The 17228-nt window shown below is 51.7% G+C and overlaps 7 protein-coding genes across 7 annotated transcripts; 1 reads left to right on the top strand and 6 right to left on the bottom strand.

Moving 5' to 3' along the window:
• Window positions 1-83: 83 nt before the first annotated feature.
• On the bottom strand, window positions 84-3116 carry N7477_003977 (VIT and vWA domain-containing protein; the record flags this gene model as incomplete). The annotated part of the gene is made up of 1 exon (XM_056965640.1): window positions 84-3116. One exon carries the CDS (start codon window positions 3114-3116, stop codon window positions 84-86), a length of 3033 nt encoding a protein of 1010 aa, XP_056825593.1.
• A 1565-nt stretch (window positions 3117-4681) lies between these two features.
• Window positions 4682-5997, bottom strand: N7477_003976 (cyclin family protein; the record flags this gene model as incomplete). Its single annotated transcript, XM_056965639.1, has 3 exons — window positions 4682-5282; window positions 5344-5747; window positions 5779-5997. The coding sequence occupies 3 exons, from the start codon at window positions 5995-5997 to the stop codon at window positions 4682-4684; spliced, it is 1224 nt and encodes a 407-aa protein (XP_056825592.1).
• Window positions 5998-8662: 2665 nt separating this feature from the next.
• Window positions 8663-9469, bottom strand: xgeA (putative endoglucanase; the record flags this gene model as incomplete). The annotated part of the gene is made up of 2 exons (XM_056965638.1): window positions 8663-9059; window positions 9111-9469. 2 exons carry the CDS (start codon window positions 9467-9469, stop codon window positions 8663-8665), a joined length of 756 nt encoding a protein of 251 aa, XP_056825591.1.
• A 1825-nt stretch (window positions 9470-11294) lies between these two features.
• Window positions 11295-12046, top strand: erg2 (C-8 sterol isomerase ERG2; the record flags this gene model as incomplete). Its single annotated transcript, XM_056965637.1, has 2 exons — window positions 11295-11631; window positions 11682-12046. The coding sequence occupies 2 exons, from the start codon at window positions 11295-11297 to the stop codon at window positions 12044-12046; spliced, it is 702 nt and encodes a 233-aa protein (XP_056825590.1).
• A 233-nt stretch (window positions 12047-12279) lies between these two features.
• Window positions 12280-13128, bottom strand: N7477_003973 (uncharacterized protein; the record flags this gene model as incomplete). Its single annotated transcript, XM_056965636.1, has 1 exon — window positions 12280-13128. One exon carries the CDS (start codon window positions 13126-13128, stop codon window positions 12280-12282), a length of 849 nt encoding a protein of 282 aa, XP_056825589.1.
• Window positions 13129-13519: 391 nt separating this feature from the next.
• On the bottom strand, window positions 13520-15166 carry N7477_003972 (GNAT family N-acetyltransferase; the record flags this gene model as incomplete). Its single annotated transcript, XM_056965635.1, has 2 exons — window positions 13520-13637; window positions 13689-15166. The coding sequence occupies 2 exons, from the start codon at window positions 15164-15166 to the stop codon at window positions 13520-13522; spliced, it is 1596 nt and encodes a 531-aa protein (XP_056825588.1).
• A 612-nt stretch (window positions 15167-15778) lies between these two features.
• Window positions 15779-17218, bottom strand: N7477_003971 (putative proline utilization protein PrnX-like; the record flags this gene model as incomplete). The annotated part of the gene is made up of 1 exon (XM_056965634.1): window positions 15779-17218. One exon carries the CDS (start codon window positions 17216-17218, stop codon window positions 15779-15781), a length of 1440 nt encoding a protein of 479 aa, XP_056825587.1.
• Between the last annotated feature and the right edge of the window lie 10 nt (window positions 17219-17228).

The raw sequence follows: 17228 nt of genomic DNA, 5'->3' as shown, positions 1-17228 counted from the left end.
GCTAGCTATTCACAGTGCACAAGAAATCCATTTCTGAGTCCGATGCATTTTCCTTGTCACCTTGGGTACCTGTCTATCGTAGATTACTTGAGAAATCCCGGAGAGCCAATTTGGGCCTTGTGTGCACTAATAAAAGCACCAGCCATACCTAGCCCAGGCAGAGTATTGTTTAGCCAGTTCTCAGCCTTGTCATGAACAAGCTCCCATACGCTTCTTGAGTCAGCATGCTTGTTTTCCAGGAATCCCATTACCATAAGAGTAGCGAGAGCATTGGTGAGATCGGTGGTGGCATGATCTCTCTGAATGAGGCCGAGAAACTTGTTGTACACGATGTTCAGGTCGCAGCCTAGAAGGGTACAGAGTTCCTGGTTGAGCTCCCAATTACCTTGGAAGGTTTGCAAGTCAATCATAGAGGAGACTTGGGATTGGTTAGTGCCAATATCTGCATTATTCGGCTGAATAGCGCCGAATAGGCCACTCGGAGACTGTGCGGGAGACGGAGCTGGTCTGTTGAAAGGACTATGTGGGGTTGAGCTACCTGAGAAAGGTGCAGGGGCACTTTCGCTGAAACGAGTAGCTGCTAGAGCGAAATCGGCTGATAACCCTCCGCCAGAATCAATGGCTGTTGAAAGGGCACTGAAGCCCATAGGTTCCCGAGGCTTACTTGAAACAGCAGCACAAGCGTTTGAGGGATATAAGTGAGGTGCTTGACCAAACAGGCTACCTGAAGATCGTGGCGGGGGTGGCCTACTGGCAGACGGCAGGGGAATTGGCCTCCGCTGTGCTCCACCAAAAAGGCCTCCCGATTGTGCCGCGGAAGCTGCACTGCCAAAAGCAGGTGCAAAGCCTGTTTGCAATGAGGCGCACCCAAATTGAGGTTGACTTCCCGTCGTATTTACGGTCGTGTTCTGCGGCACGATACGTCTAGCCATCATCGGCGCCTGTGGTCTAGACTGCAGAGCAACACTACTACCTCCGGAGAACGAGCCGAACGGTCGATGACGATGGCGCTCGTACGCACCCCGGTGAATAGTTTCGGCTTCGAACTCCTTTGGCTGCTTCTTGTCATCATTCTCAGAGGTATGACTATCTTCCAAAGCCACGAAGGAACAGTGTTTGCCCGTGACCTGGTATTTGACTCCCAGGGCTTGGCATTCGCGAATGGCGAGTCGTTCTTGTGTATCAGAGTGAAGTTGCGTGAAGGGATTTCCCTTTGAGTCCTTCGAATCCTTCAGCCAGCCGTGTAGTTCCTCGAGTTCGATGACTGCTTTGCGAGATGCAAGTTGGTGAATGGTCTCGCCCTTACCGAAGTCACTGATGGGGATGCGTAGCTGTAGTGGGCCCTGTTTGGAGGTGGCGCTGAAGGTGAGCGATTGGGGAACAGAATCGACAGACTGAGGGTCCAGGAGTAAGTAGACTGTGCTCCGGATGAAAGGGTAAAGAGGTGGGATCTTGTATGGAGCCTGAAGAACCTTAGGCGGTGCCAGCTTGGGAAGAGCAATGTCAGCTGGGGTCCGGGTAGCTCCAAGCTCGGCGTCAGATTCCTTGTAATTGCCATCAAATAGAGAGATTGGTGTCGCGGGGGCTTGTGCTTTAGGGTGTTCATCCTCAATCTCGGTCTCCGAGTCCTGCATGGGGTGATCGATGTTCTCCACAACCTCGAAATCGTCACCAACCACGGTATCATACTCCACATGAAGCTTATAGTCGTAGATGTGAGGCGTGAGAGCTCCCTTCAGCATTCTAACCAACTTTCGATCAAGTTCTTCGCCCTTCAGGACTGATTGCGAGAATCCGTTGCCAGATCTAGCAACCCCTTCAATGAGGGAGTGGGAGGCTGCATCCCCAAGACCGAGGGAAAAGAAGCGCGTAGAGTTGTCGGCGGCGGTGTTACGCACAAATTTGAAGAGGGATTGCTGATCTATGATCTGCCCATCAGTGAGTAGGAGAACTTCCAGATCTTTGTCCTTGACACGATTTTCCACGACAGCCCGCACGGCCGGCTCCATCACTGTACCATTCATGTTAGCGCTCACACTGGCGACATAGAGTAGAGCCTCTTGCAAGCTCGAGTTGTCATAGATTTTACTGTTTGGCCACAGGAAGGAATGGTACGTTCCAAATGAGCAAATGTTAAAGCAGATCCCAAGCGGCAGGGACTTCAACAAAATCTTCAGAGCGGACTGAAGGGTGCTGATTTTGTCGTGCATGCTGCCACTTCGGTCAATCAAGAAGACGACTTCTGGCTGGGCAGGGGGCAGGTTGAACTTTGGTACAATGGTAGCCATCAACGCACGCTGTCCTGGGAGAGTTGGATGAGTCTCCAGCACTGCACGAGGATTATTGAGTCCATCGGCTTTGACAACCAGAACAAAGTCGCGCTCTAGCAAAGGCTTGTTGTCCTGTTCGAGTTGAAGAGTGGCAGATGCACGAGATGGCTCAAACGAAGAGCTATCTTTGGGCGTAGAAGATATCCGACCGAAGAACGTTCTGATCGAGTGACTTGAAGACTGCAATTCCCGGATGATAGAATTTTTTTCCATTTGTACATCGACCGTGATGGAAATTCCTTGAAGCTGGGCCGGAGACCTACCAGTGAAGAGCCAAGAAAAGTCTTGTTCAGAGGCAATCAGACCATCGGAGTAACGAGGTGCGATAGAGTTGGGCAGTGTGTAGCGAACTCCATCGGTCTGAGCGTCCTGCTTGAGCTCGCCAATGAAGGTTATATCCACAGTGACTATCTCCTTGGCATGCACATTACCGATCCGAATGCTAAAGACATCGTTTTCCTGAACCATGTGCTCCATGATCGCTGCTGACTGCTTATTTTCCAGTGCATGGTCGTAATCAGCGTTGGCCTGCTCCTTCGACTTCACTTTGCTGTGGAGGAGTCGGTCGCCGACTCGACACTGGAAACCCACAACACTCACGCCATCATAGAGAGGAAATCTGTAGGAGACCTCCCGAAGGTCTTGATCTGTGTTATTCGTAAATGTCTGGGTGAGAATCGTTCGTGCAGCAGAGGATAAGATCGTCGCATGGGCTTTCAGGGCAACTTGAGGCAGATACTGCCATGTGTGATTCACAAAATAACAGCAACCACAGAGTGCCGACATGGTCGCTGATGAGAATGAATCTTATGGAAACAAGAGAGGATGATTGACAAAAGAAGAGACACACAGAGAGAGAGAGAGAGAGAGAGAGCGTAATAATTTTATAGAGGTTTTTGCTAGGCAGCACAGCCGACACGGAGGAATCCGCTCCGTCAGACGAGCTAGCTTATTAATGACTCTGCTGCCTGGGGCTTACCTCAATGGACGAGAGACAAGACCATTTCCTCTCATACGCTATCACGCAGCGTTACTGTTGACGAGATTCGGAGCTGGATAAGTAAATGGCTCCACAGCCAAGAAGTGATCGAGTCCACAAATCACAATCCACAATCCACCAACTCCCACAGTTCAGGATCAGATCGGATTGCCCCCACTCTCCCCTATACTCAACACATCATTGGTCATCCGGAGTGGATGTCCACTGCGCACGACAATGTCAGATCGACCGGATACTAGGTCGGTCTTTGGGACGAATTTCATTATGCATCAAGGCCAACAGAAAGTAAAAGATTGAGACGATCAATTGTACAGATGAAGCGAAGACTCAGTATTGTCTCAAAGGACGGAACAAGCAGAATAGCTAGCCTGCAGTGCCTCACTTGACTCTCTGAGACTCACACCGGCTAGTTCAATCCTTCGCCCTCGCTTTGGAAATGACCTGTAAGATTGTGCTTCACGAATCTCCATAAACGCTGGAATTCCACTGGGTACGCTCAAAATGGGCATTGGCGATGGCAGGCTCACTAAGTAAACATCAAGGGTGACTGCTTGATTCTGTTTCATTTCGCTCTCGTTTATTCTGCTATGTCGGTGTGGTGTATTACTTGTGCCCTGCATTCCTCGATGCCTCTAGTTGAGCGGGTCGGAGACAACCGGGTCCTCACATGCAGACTGGAAAGGCCGGCTGGTGTGTTTCAATGGGTATCAGGTGTCATCAGCCAGGTCAGCAAATGTTCTAAAGACAATCCAGGTGGTTAGATTCACCAAGCTGAAGTGCCAAGTTGTCCCCCCCCCCGGCGGAAACTCCCAGGATCTGCAAGACGCGATTGCACAAGCGGGAGCGAATCAGCAAGGCATGCGCACCATTGAATTCTATTCCGCCCGGGGAATTTGGACAAAAGTACGATGGAAAAAAGTTTCACATGTATGAATTTTCATTATAGGTACGTCCAACGCCGGGACTTTGGGAAATAAAGGGATAAATACATCCGTAAGATACAGCAAAGGTCTAGAGAGCATCCCTTCCCAACCTGAGTCCGACACCAGAACCAAGAGTCAAAGACAGAAAAGCCAAAAGACCAGAAACGCCAATGCCGCCATGTGCCAATGCAGTAGTAAAGAGTGTGAGAATAAGAAACATGTCTATTTCGCGGACATGGAGATCAATAGATAAGAAAAAGGCGGTAGCGTAAACGAAGGGTATTGTCACAGAAGATGCGTATCAACGGTTGAATGCTTTTTTTTTGTCAGGAAAGCGGAAAAATTGGGTTGTAGATAAAAGGTAATAAAATAGGGTAGTCAGGAGGTGGAATCCAAAGAGAACGGTCACATGGCGAGACCGGCTCGACTTATGCGTGGGGACGACCGATACGGCTGCCCATGTAGGAACCGGTGGCGGAGGCCAAGAAGCGTGCCACGAAGCCTCCGCTGTGGGAGTGGCCGGTGACTTTCAATTTCTTGGAAGGTTGGCGAGTGGGTTCGAAGGCTTGCTTTGAATCCATGGGGCCGACGGTGACATAGCCGTATGTCAGGGAGACGGAGGGGCTGGAGCTCGGGTCGTTGAGCATCACATCGTCAGTTCCGTGAGATGAGCATGTACTAATACTGGCAGGAGTGCCGCGGGAGCTGGGGGCTGTGCTGGATGAGCGGGAGCACAGCGAATTAAACGTCTCTGCGTGAGATAGACCGGGGACATCTCGGATGGAGGGGGGCGAGATGGAACGGCCAGGGCGGTTGGGGGATGAGCGTGCGCGAGGATAAGGATTGTAGCGTTCCTGTTCAGTGACGAACTGAAGCGAGCTGTCTGGGTTGTGGATGGCAGGGCAGGAGACATGGCTGGGCAGACGACGGAGAGAGTTGTCGACGGCTCTGCGGTTGTCACTACGGGCATCAATCTTCTGACGACGAAGGCGGTTGGCCAGCATGTCCGCAGATTGGTGGAGACGGCGCCTAATTTTCATTAGCCTTTGATCAAAACCAGGCGAGCATGCATTCTGAGGGAGGTACTAACCATTCACGGTGCTGTTGCTTGCGCTGAAGTTCCTCTTCTTCGGCCTTGCGTTGGCGCTCAACAGCCTGTAGACGCTGACGAATAGGAGCCAGGAAAGGTTCCAAAGAAGTGAACAGATCCTCCTCGGTCACGCGAGTCTCCCAGTCGAGTAAGAAGAGCAACTGACGCTCCATCAAGTTCACCTCAGGCAGGGAGAATCCGAAGCCCTGGTATCCCTTCACCACGGTATAGCGAGCCCAGTGCTTGTTCTTAGGGCTGGAGTCATTCAGATTCTTTGCGGCCAGGATGAGCGAGGCGAGGAAGATGCGGTGAACAGTACAACGCATGCCCTTGGCGACTGGGGGAAGACGGGCACGCAGACGGCCGAGGTAGACGAGGGAGCTCATGAGGGTGGGCACCTGGACCTGGGAGCGGGCGACCAGAGAGGCAATAAACTCTTCGATGGAAGGAAGGGGGGGGCAGCTGGTCGGCCGGGTCCAGAGGAGGAGTCGAAGGAGGTGTGGGTTGGCCGTGCTGATTGACGGTGTTGGTCACATGGGCCTCACATCGGATGACCTGCGAGGCCTGCTGTGCCAGATATGTCACCATCTCCCGCGAGACTCGTTGAGTGACGAAGGAATCGAGCGCTGCTCGGTTCAATGCTTGATAATTCATGTTGCCTGTGTTCACTGTGACCACTGGATAAAGAAAAAATGGTGGAAGGAGGCGGAGGATTGGCTGCTTTAAAAGGGTCCCACAATGTAGGACTTAAGAAAGGCAGATCAAAGAGGTCAAGGTCAAGCTCAATCTCAAGAGAGAGTTGCAGGTTGACTATGAAAACAATTAAAGATAATGAGCTTTGCTTTGTGTCAGGTATCGATGAAACAAAAAGAACAAGGCAAAAGTAGAGGTCGAAGCAGATGACAGTCAAGATAATGAAAAAGTCAACGTGCACGCCAAATTCCTGAACCAGCAGGACGAATGGACGATGTCAAGTAGTTGGAGGAAAAAGAATGTTGCGGTAAGGATAGTTGAGGTTGTCGTGTCAACCCTGTTATCGAGCGATAGCCCTAACTGACTTTCTCCCGGATAGTGAGACCTGCCGAAGCGGAGAATTTCAGCCGAGAGACAGCGTCCACAGAAATTTGGGTACTATGGCAATAGGTCGAAGAAACTGGAACGGTGGGACAATTATTGATGTGTGTCTTGATGGGTTAGGGAGCGGGTTCAAACGACGGTATTAAAGGGAACGGAAATGATGGGTGACGACGTTGGGCATGTGAAGGAATCCCGTGAAGAATCTGAGGGAGGGAATACTGGGGGGATAGATATAGCTCCGGTATGCGCCATTCAGAGGGCGGCTGGAGGGGGGCACACAGGAGCTGCAAGGTCTGCATGGTCCAGTTAGAAGTCCTGGACAGGCCGGGGGCTAAGGGGCACGTCGCGGAGGAGCGCGAGTAAACCTGCATAGTTGGATCTGAGATGCTCGAACCCTTTTGCCTAGAAAGGAGGGGCTTTGGTCTGTCCTTTTGGAATGTAGTGGAGCGCGAGTCTACGGTTCGAGCCTCCGCAAAAGAAAGTGCAAGACTAGTACGCGGGTATGTAACTATTCGCGATCAAACTTGTCTGTGCTGCATCCCTAGATTCAACCCGCCTCCCGATAGCACTTCATCGGGCAAGGTCTGACCATATTCACCCATCTATCGCATATAGAACATCTCCTCAAATCCAATGCTTTTCCCAATAATAGAAGTCCCTGGAAGCGCTGGGGGAAGAATGGGGCAAAAGGCCACAATTGACACCACTCCACCGCCGCGAGGAGATCAACGCTAGGCCCACCCGGTGGAGCAGGCCTATGCTGGACTTGGAGCCAGCCTCCTACCCATCTAATCCTTCGCTCGACTATGGAACTATTGATGAAACCCGCGACCGTCTCGGGAGTGAGACGCGGGGGTAAAAGCAGGACTGGATTCCATCCCATCTGCCATACTTTCAACTCCTACCTCAACTCCTACCTAGGTACCTAAACAGAGGATAAGAAAAAAAAAGGTACTCGTACGCGCCCCCTCCAGGGCACGAAACACTTAACTATAGAATGAAACCCCCCCCCCGTCCGGATTAGGGACAAGTGGAAGGGGGTAATTTGGGGATCCAGCTGGAAAAAAAACGATCAAAAGACCCAAAGGAGAAGCCTAGTGGACAGAGCAAAGATGACCTATGGGGCTGGAAGGTTCACCAGCTCGCAACAATGTGGCAAGTCGCGTTTCAATTTGGCGCCCGCGAACTCCCAATAATAATGGCGAACGACTCGACCTGACAGATTCGTCTGTGCGGGATCGGATCCCTGCCTTCATGCCAAATGACCCCTGTCACACAATAGTCGAATGCCTGACATGTCAGAAAGGGTGAATAGTGCGTGCACCTCGCATGAGATCAATTCTGGTCCAAGGCACGCTGCCTCTCTCTAGAAATGGAGGACATGGAGCCAAGGTTGGATGTGTCGCGGTCGCGCCCAACTTTTTTTTTTCCAGCTTTCTTCAGATGCATGCACCTGCACTCCCGGATGTTCCGACCTGCGCCGACCTGCATCGGGGGTCTAAAAAAAAGCACTCGCGGAGGCTTTTTTCGGCCATGTTCTCTGCGACTTCTATATAAGCGCCCGTCCCCAACGCCTACAGTCCCCACCCACCCGCCCAGCGCTTATCCTGCTGTTTCTCTAGGGGCGAGCGCTTCTATGTGAAATGGATGGCGGAATCTATTCACAAGGCAGGGTCGATTATTATTAGAGCTTACGCGCTCGATTCTGGCGCCTTTTGACGTCTCCACATCCGCGCTACGGAGTAATGAGCACAATACGGGCATGTCCTACCCCGGGCGTCATCGCGAAATGACCGAAGATATCGCATTGATTTGATTTCATATTAACGAGCGATGTTACTTAGAGCAACTAGTGTCCCTTCAGGAACTCGGCGTCTCGCTCGACTTTGTTTGACTCGTGTCTTCTCCGCTCGTTCCGACCGTTGCGAGCATAGACCAATAGTCCAACTAATGACGAACGTCGTTACAGCGAACTTGAAACAAGATCACGTTTCAAGATGGCATAGCGTTCTAATTCAGTCCCACTAGCGATAAGCGGAGAACCCGCGGACGAGCTGAAACAGCGTGCCAAAACGTATTATGGATCAAGCAGAAACTTGCTTCAGCACTCTAATCGGAATCCCAATGAATTGGTCGAGATAACAGATGTCACATCTTTCACTATGAATATGACTAAGACTATAAGGATAACTATTTATACAAGGCGAAACGGACTAAGTCCTCAATCGCATGATTCAGTCTCTTAAACAACTGCGACAGAGAACTCGGAGACGGTCAGGTCGGCAGTGCCAGTGAAGGGCTCAGTACCGGCCTGAACATCGACGAGGTAGAGGCTGGAGCTCAGGCCCTCGTGTTGAATCAAGTAAGTGAAGAACTTGAGCATGTCACCGGAGAAGTTCTCGGTGACGGACTCGGCGACGAAGCTGTACACGGTCATGGAGCCGTTGAGGCCCTTGTACAGCTTGAAGGTCACGCCGTTGATGGTGGTGGTGGCGATGGCAGAGCCAGTGGAGGAGATGGGGCCTGCGCCGCCCAGGGCAGCGAGCCAGACCATGATCTCGTACTCCTCGGAGCCGGACGCGCTGGAGCTCAGGAACATGTCATAGGAGACATCGGCCACGATATTGGTGTTGGAGTAGCTGTGAAAGAGTCAGAAAAGCCGATTGTCCTTTGAAAGGGGTATCTCTTACCTCCATTTCCAGACTGATTTGATGCTCTTGATGCTGCTCAGGGTCTTGGCTGTGAAATCCAGAGAAACGTCGGCGAAGCTCTTGACCTGGCTGCTAGCACCGGACCAGGACCACGAGGTGGACCACGAGATGGTGTTGCCGCTGAGGGAGTTGACAGTGGTGCACTGTTTGCCGGCCTCATCGTAGCTCTGGCCCCAGAGGTTGTTGTAAACTTTGTAGCTGCCGGTTTCGATAGTACCCCACTGGTGGCAGGTTTCGGTGCTACGGCTATTCAAGCTCCTGGTAGGAACGGTAGAGGCAGTGCCGAGGCTAGCGAGGCTGAGGGAGAGGAGCGACAAAGGAGTGATGAAGGTCTTCATGGTGATGGTCTGGAGGTAAACAGTGGGCTAGCCAGCAATAAAGAAGGAGCGAATTCCCGAGGTGGTCTTGACGATGGTTCAACGATCCGACAAACACGGCATCTACATGACTTTATATCCTGCGATCGAGTCCCACCGCGGAGCATTGGGTGCTTGTTCCATATAGAGTACGGAGCAATCCTGTCTCATCTCAATCCGCCGGGACTCCACCGGGTATTCTGACAGTCGCTAGGACAAATAGAATAACTCTAAGCTTTGAGACATCCCGAGCCCAAGGAAATGATCATCGAATCCACCGACAATTTCTTGAATCGAGTCTACCGTGCATATTTCTCCGCGACTGGGGTTTAATCCACGAACGTAACACTCTGCTGGAGCTTCTATGCAGTTTCCGGAAGATCTCCGTGTGTAAACAGCGAATCTGAGACGACGGCGTCGGCCCGCTCAGCGGAGCCCTCTGGATCGAGAACACGGCCAGAACATCTCTTTTGGATATCATGCCGAAGATCCTCCGAACATCTTCAGAGGTTTTAAATTTTAATTCAATTTAATTAAGAAGTCGAGCGATCGAGACCTGTCACTGGGGCCATGTGCTTCAGGGGCGTCTGCCTTTGTGTCGAGCTTTTAACCCCCCTGAACCTCGAGATCAGAAGGGGTGAGAAAGTCCGAGAACCAGGAGTTCAGGTCATATGCATCGTCAGGCCATTATTGAGAATGATGTTTGGCTGATCATCGTCAGGGAACGTCAAGCTTTCCCGACATTGGCGGAACATTTGTATCAAAGCCTCAGCCACGTCGCTATAGTCCCGGCCTATGAACCCTGCGTGTATGCACCCCGCATCCGGTTTTAGCAGAGTATTGACCCCTATGTTTGCATGATATGAAAGGCTTCCAGGATCGATGCATTGCTTCCTGCATCAGTTCGGAGGAAGGGCCGCTATGGAGTCAGTGATGATCAGCGTCTATCGAATACGCGAACACCTCGCCAGATGAACTGCCCAAGTTGGATCACCAAACGAGCCGAGGTATATTGATTCCTTCAAGATGTTTTCTTTTTGAGCCACAATATAAATCTGAGACAGATGTTGCCATGAGAAATGAAAATGCTGGAGCCTATGAATCCTTTTTAGGAACTTATTAACGCGAGTGAGCGATTCAAAATATACATTTGCGACATGGGTACGGAGAGATATATTGATACGCAAATGCTTCTCTCACTTGAATCTGATTCTATATTATCCCCAACTACTGGCTTTGACCAAATACAAAAAGAACAACAAGTAGCCTTTTTTCGAAATACAGTATATAGGTGGGATCCCCAGGTCTTCACACCCGGCTTGCACAGGTCTGGTACTGGTCCAGGTGGATTTGCCAACGACGAAAGATCAAGAGTCCAGCAGTCCCCCAAATGATGGAATAGAAATAGACAGGTAGGGTCATCAGAAAAACATCATGTCCTGAGGTATTATTCACAGATATTATTGAAACCAAGGCCACTCCAAGCGGGTTACGAGTCGGATTGGGGCGATCCGACATGGCGTGTGGGCTGCAGATGCACCCGCGGACACCGAACTTCATCCCAGCTTCACGACAAGACAGATTTAAAGGACAGAGATAGACACTCAAGAGACGAATCCAATCGAGCGCCACTGGTTACCTTTCAACTCATTGTCGTTCTATTCCTCCATCTCGTTCTTTTCAATCGCCAAAAATAAGGGTGTTCATCGAGGGCTGGAAAAGAGCCCCACAAAGCGGAACACCGGGGATCGTGCTAGGGATATTTTCATTCTGGGATTTCGACCTTCGCTTCATAACAAACCCCAAGATGCCTTCCAAGTCCTCGAAGAAGCCTTCGGGCTGCGGCTGTTGCTGCTTCTCCCTCCGCAACCTGAGCATCCTCGCCGTCTTCCTGGCCCTTTTCTCTGCCGTCTATAGCTTTCTCGACGCGCGCCTGGACCAGTTCTACATCTTCGACCCAGAGCACTTGCACGACCTGTCCCAGCGCGCCATCGAGGCCCATGGCGAAGATACCAATTCAGTCGTCAACTTCATTGTCTCCGAGCTCGAGACTACGGTCGGCACGGATCACCTGAATCTCGAGCAGGAGTGGGTGTTCAACAACGCGGGTGGTGCCATGGGTGCCATGTACATTATCCACGCCAGTACGTCTTCCTCCCTTCCGCATCAACGCCAATTGACTAACGTCTCCTAGGTATCACCGAGTATTTGATCATCTTCGGTACCGCCGTCGGAACCGAGGGTCACACCGGCCGACACACCGCGGACGACTACTTCAACATTCTGCACGGCACCCAGCTCGCCTACGTCCCTGGGTCCTACGAAGCCGAGGCTTACCCGGCTGGTACCGTACACCACCTCCGACGTGGCGAGGTGAAGCAGTACAAGATGGAGTCGTCGTGCTTCGCGCTCGAGTACGCCCGTGGCTGGATCCCTCCCATGCTCTTCTTCGGCTACGCCGATACCTTCTCCTCCACCCTGGACTTCCCTACTCTCTGGGCGACCACCCGCATTACCGGTCGTGAGATGATCTCCAACTTGCTCAAGTCCAAGTTGTAGATTGCTTGTCTATAATTGGATGGTACAAAGCGGAGGATGTATACTACTTGGAACGTGGCGGTGTGTATGTTAGGATGCGATGCATTGGCATCGAGAAAAAGGGATGTATATAGTGGATTTCGGATCTGAGATCATCAAAAGGTTTGGATTTGTTCATAATGCATGATATGAAAGAACATCGAAGTATATCAAATTCAAGACCTCTTCCCCTTACCTTTGAAAAAACGCACCCATCATCGTGCTCGGTTCCGTCTCTCCTGCGCATCCGCCACAAAAGACTCTCCAAAGGCATCAATCCCGGCCCGAATAGCCCGATCCAGCGACTCATTCTCCCAAATCCTCATCAAAGCCTTCTGCTTCCGCACAGCCAAAGGTCCATTCCCATCCAAGAGACCCAACCACCCCTCTACAGCACCATCCAATTCCTCCACCTCAACAACCTTCTCCACAAGCCCCCATCTCAGCGCCTCCTCAGCATCAATATTCTCCCCAAGCATGAGAAGTCGTCTCGCCCGGCCCCATCCAATCAGTCCAGGAAGTAACGCCGCCTCGACAACACTAGGAATGCCAACGCGAACCTTCTTCGTCAGCTTTGAAAAAGGTAGCGTGAATAGAAACTTCTCCCTGAAACATAGAACAGAGAAAATATAACTAGAGTTACCTACCTTGGGCATCCCAAAGACCGCATTTCGACTCGCAACCCTAAAATCACAACACGCGGCGATCTCTAATCCCGCGCCGAGTGCGTACCCGTTTACGCGCGCGATGACGGGGACCGGACATTCGCGCACTGCGCTACAAGCATCAGAGACCTTGGTGATGAATTCCCGTGCTGCGGAGGGTGAGGCTAGAGAGGCCATTTCGGCGATGTCGGCGCCGCCGATGAATGCTTTGGGTCCGGCGCCGGTGAGGACCACGGCGAGAAGGTCTCTGTTGCTTGATGCTATGGATTTGAGAGTTGAGGGGAGGGAGAGGAGGAGGGGGGTGTTTAGGGCGTTTAGTTTGGACGGGCGGGATATTGTAAGGTGGGCTATTGTGCCTGATGGGCGGCGAGTTATGGTTTTCAGGATTTGGGAGGTCATCTTGGATCATTTGAAATGAATTGATGGCGGAGGTGTGATTTTCGAGATGAAAGCCCAGAACGGATGTAATTAGATTGAAGTATGGAAATTTGTGGCTGGCGGCCGAGAAACACCGACTCCAGGCGCGGGGAAGACCCCCGCAAGTACCTCGAAGGCTGATCGGTTGATTTCAGGGTTGATGTGGAGAGTAGCCGATGAACACATCTGAGTTGATTAGGCTATGTAGATTAAGACACAAAGTGTAGTCATCTCACCAGCCATGATGACGCACAATAACCGCCCCATCCAGAGGGTAACATTCAATAGAAGAGAATGAAAAAAAAATCAAAAAATCAAAATTCAAGCAGTTCATTACTCGTCATGTACATAATTGACATATAAGAGCTCCCATCTACAGAGCTGGAGCTTCCCAGAACTCGCGCTTGATCTTCATCACAGCGGATCGCTTGTGCGGGAAGCTCACTTCGCCCTCTTTGAAGAAGCCTGCGTCTTGGAGGTAGCCGATGAGCCTGGACAGACATTAGTATCTAATATTGTTTTGAATATTTCTCAGCACTCACTTCGTGTTATCCACCCGGGGTTCAAGGTATACCGCCTCAGTCCTCATATCCGACACAAAGCAGTGGTGCACCAAGGCACTCAGCCAAATGGCAACGCGGTGCGAACCCCGGAACTCCTGTTCACCAATAAGAAGATGAATACCGCGATCATAGTTATGGACATGATCCAATAACCGTCCCAGTCCATCCTCTTTTACCCAGTAGATCTCAAAGTATCCAAACGGCTTTCCATCCCAGCATCCAATCACAGGGAAACTATGCCGGCTTGTCAAATTCTGTAGCAGGAACTTCTCCTGAACCGAGCGCTCTCCGCCAACACCCCACGCCGCGTCAACTCGAGGATCGTTCATCCACCGATGCAAGGTGTCCAAATCAGAAGGGACATTTAGAGAGAGATGCTGCTCGATCCCTGTGACCGAGGAACTCACAGCCTTGGGCGTCGGCGGTCGACTGCCACTGCTAGACCCAGAAGCTGGCGCAGGTGTAGTCATAGGAAGGTACGGTACTCGGAACGATAGCCACTGGGCCACGCTGGGTATATAGCGCACGTAGAAGACCTCGCCTTGGTGTGGCGGCTTGGATCGAATGGGGTGGCGGACTCCATTGGTGAATGTATATTGCGTAGGTGCAGGTGGATAATACGTAGGCAAGTGGCTCGCCGACGTGAAAGGACCATTCGAGCTGAATGGCGGGACATTCGTAGTATGGAAAACTGCTTCCGTTGGTGGCAGCATCCCAGGGTTGGGCAGGACATCGCGGGCCGGAGAAGCATGCCGAGATTGGAGGGGGGTCAAAGAGGGAGAAGAAGGTGCACGAGGTGTGAGAGTAAATAGGAAAAGGCGCGGATCGAGCTGCCAGAAGCTGCGACGGCTCACGAACATGTTGGACCAGCTGCTCGAGTCGCGTGTCTCGACGGGTTGAAGACCGACGGAAGAGTCCTCGCTGCACATCAGGCCCATTCGCTCGAGCTTCTGGAGCAGATTTCGGCCTTTGAAGATTCCCTCACGCTTGATGTTCACTCGCCAATCCCCCGTTGGCTTTCCCGAGTGTGGTGTCGCGCTCGATGCTGCCGTGTCCAGGTGCAGGTCCGGTTCGGGCTCGTGGAAGTACCAACACATTGTGGCCCAGAGCATCATGGCGATCTGACGTGTCGGGGAGGTGACGGGCTTGAATTCGCTAGAAGGTGGGTTGACTATGTAGGAGATGTAGAGGCAGTCGCGATTCAAGGTGGGTTTGGTGAAGCGATAGAAGTTTTGGTCGTCATTTTCCGCAGCGGGGAGGCCTTTGTCAGAGCCTGTTCTACCGCGTTCTTCGGGGGATTTCCCAGCAGTTTTCTCACTGTGGATGATAATCGTCCAACCTGGTGGAAAGGTGGAGTTGTGAGCGCTCGCGTCGTTGGATTTAAAGGTGACCCCACCAAAAACGGGCGACACGGTGAAAGTGAGTCCATTGGGGAGGAAACAGGTTGTGTTTCGCATGGTGTCAAGCAAGACGTCTGCTCCTGATCTTTGGGGTAGTGTCTTCACCTTGACAAAGGGAAAGAAAAAATACAAAAATTTAAAGTTAAGACGGAAAAAGCTCGTTTTGCCTCAGAAAGGGCTGCCCCTCACTGATGCGGGGATACGCCAATGGCCGTCTCGTAGAAGATGAGGGTAGTATCAAGGAAAAATGGTGTAGAGCTTGGTACAATTATGCCGATCGAATTTCAATGAATAATGACCTCTGGGGGCCACATTCTCCTTTGAAGAAATCAAATGCGACGAGGTGTACCTTTTGACTGTATGATGTTAGCAATGACGCAGACTCCCGCACATCATGCCACACGCCATACAAAAGTCACCGTTTGGTCAGCGACTTCAACAACTTCATTTCCATTCGATAACAGCATAGTAGTGTGGATCTTGGAAGAGGTGGTGAGCCCTATCTAGGGGTGGCTTTTTTTTTAAAAAAAAAAAAGCCTGGAAAGACAAAGGTACGAGGGATAATGAATGAGGTTTCAGGGTCAAGGGCGCATTGATGGTAAAGAGATAAATTAGGGTATACAACAGATACAGAGAAGCAATACAAGTAAACAGTCCACAAGAGCTTCTCTAGAAATCTTCTACGGTGGTTCCCAATTTGCGATCGCGCGCCAAGCGCACCAGATCTCCGCCGGTGACCAGATCCATCAGGCCTAGCCCGACGCTCTTGTAGATAACGTTCCCTCGCTCCACCCATTCGCGCAGACTCTTCTCTTCCTCAGCGGCCTCTTCTTCACTCAAGTTGTGAGTTGCATAACGGACCATCATAAGCTCACCCAATTCGACGACTTGCGTAGGCTTGATTCCGGCCTGGATTATCTCGCCAGCTTCCTTCATGGCGGCGTCTAGACTGTCGACAACCACGACTCCGCTTCGTCGGGTATGCTTGTGGAAGTGGCGGTGGGGAGGTGTCACATTAACCTCGTCTCGAAGAATATCAGGATGCACTTCGGCCATGTGAGCTTTGTAGGAACCGACTGCACCGATCAGCCGGCCCTTTTGGCGGCCCTCGCGAGAGGTGAGGTATTCTGCTGGGAAAAGAGGCTCGGCGGAAGGAGTACAGCAGAAAATCACGTCTGCTTTGCGGACATGTTCCTTCAGAATTCGACTGTACTCGCCAAAGTCAGTGCTCATGGCGGAGAACTTAGCATCCCCGCGCCAATCCGCATTCTCAGCCTGATAGATATCACGTAGAAGCTCAGCAGCACGGTCGAATGATCGATTCACGATGTAAACCCGTCGGATCTCGTCGCCGCGGAGAATCATCGCCAAGCGAATATGCCAGTAAGCCTGGGTACCAGCACCAAAGACTAGAAGGGTGCGGACCTTCTTGCGCTTGTTGAAAATCATCAGCGAAGCCAGTGCAGTGCGAAAGGCTGTCAGCTCGTGGGCATTTATAAGCCCAAAGGGTAGACTTTGGCTATCCAAGAGTGTAACACTGCCTTTTGGTGACATATCTCGCATGCCCACACCAGGCCAAGCGCCCATCGTCTTTGAAAAACTCGGACTGTTGACTGGTAGCTGATTGACACATCCTGAGAGTAGAGTCGAGTCGTCAGTGCTATCTCCAGTCCCGCTGGTCCCAGTGGTTGTAGAATTGTTGTCTTCCACCGACGATCCCACAGACAGGTCACTCATCTCCGAAGAGAGCGACGCCACCGAGTTGCGGACGGAGCTCCGTGACCGCTTAGAAGGTGCGTCGCTATCGCTGAATTCCACGGCACTGCGTTCCACGGCACACCCCGCAGTTCCTCCGTCCTGCAACGAGATCATCTTGATACCGAGTGTCTGGCCCGTGGTGGCGGGCATGAAAAGGGTAGTGCAGCCATTGTGACGAGTGATGGCTGTGCGCTGGGGCTGATAAGTCGCTGAGCAGCCTTCTTCCTGTGATCCGGTGGAGTATTCGCGCAAGGCATCAGCGAGGTTTCGTTGCAGAGTAACGATCTCATCACGGTTGAGGGAGAGCAGCAGAGCGCGAAGCTGCGACCCGGAGAGGATAGTGAGGGGCATGGGGATGATT

This window comes from Penicillium maclennaniae (genome assembly GCF_028827695.1).
Source record: "Penicillium maclennaniae strain IBT 15551 chromosome Unknown utg000003l:1.0-5670915.0:1.0-5674809.0, whole genome shotgun sequence".
Lineage (NCBI taxonomy): Eukaryota > Fungi > Ascomycota > Eurotiomycetes > Eurotiales > Aspergillaceae > Penicillium > Penicillium maclennaniae.
Note: the sequence above shows the minus strand (reverse complement) of the source record. Positions and strands in the feature narration are given on the sequence as shown.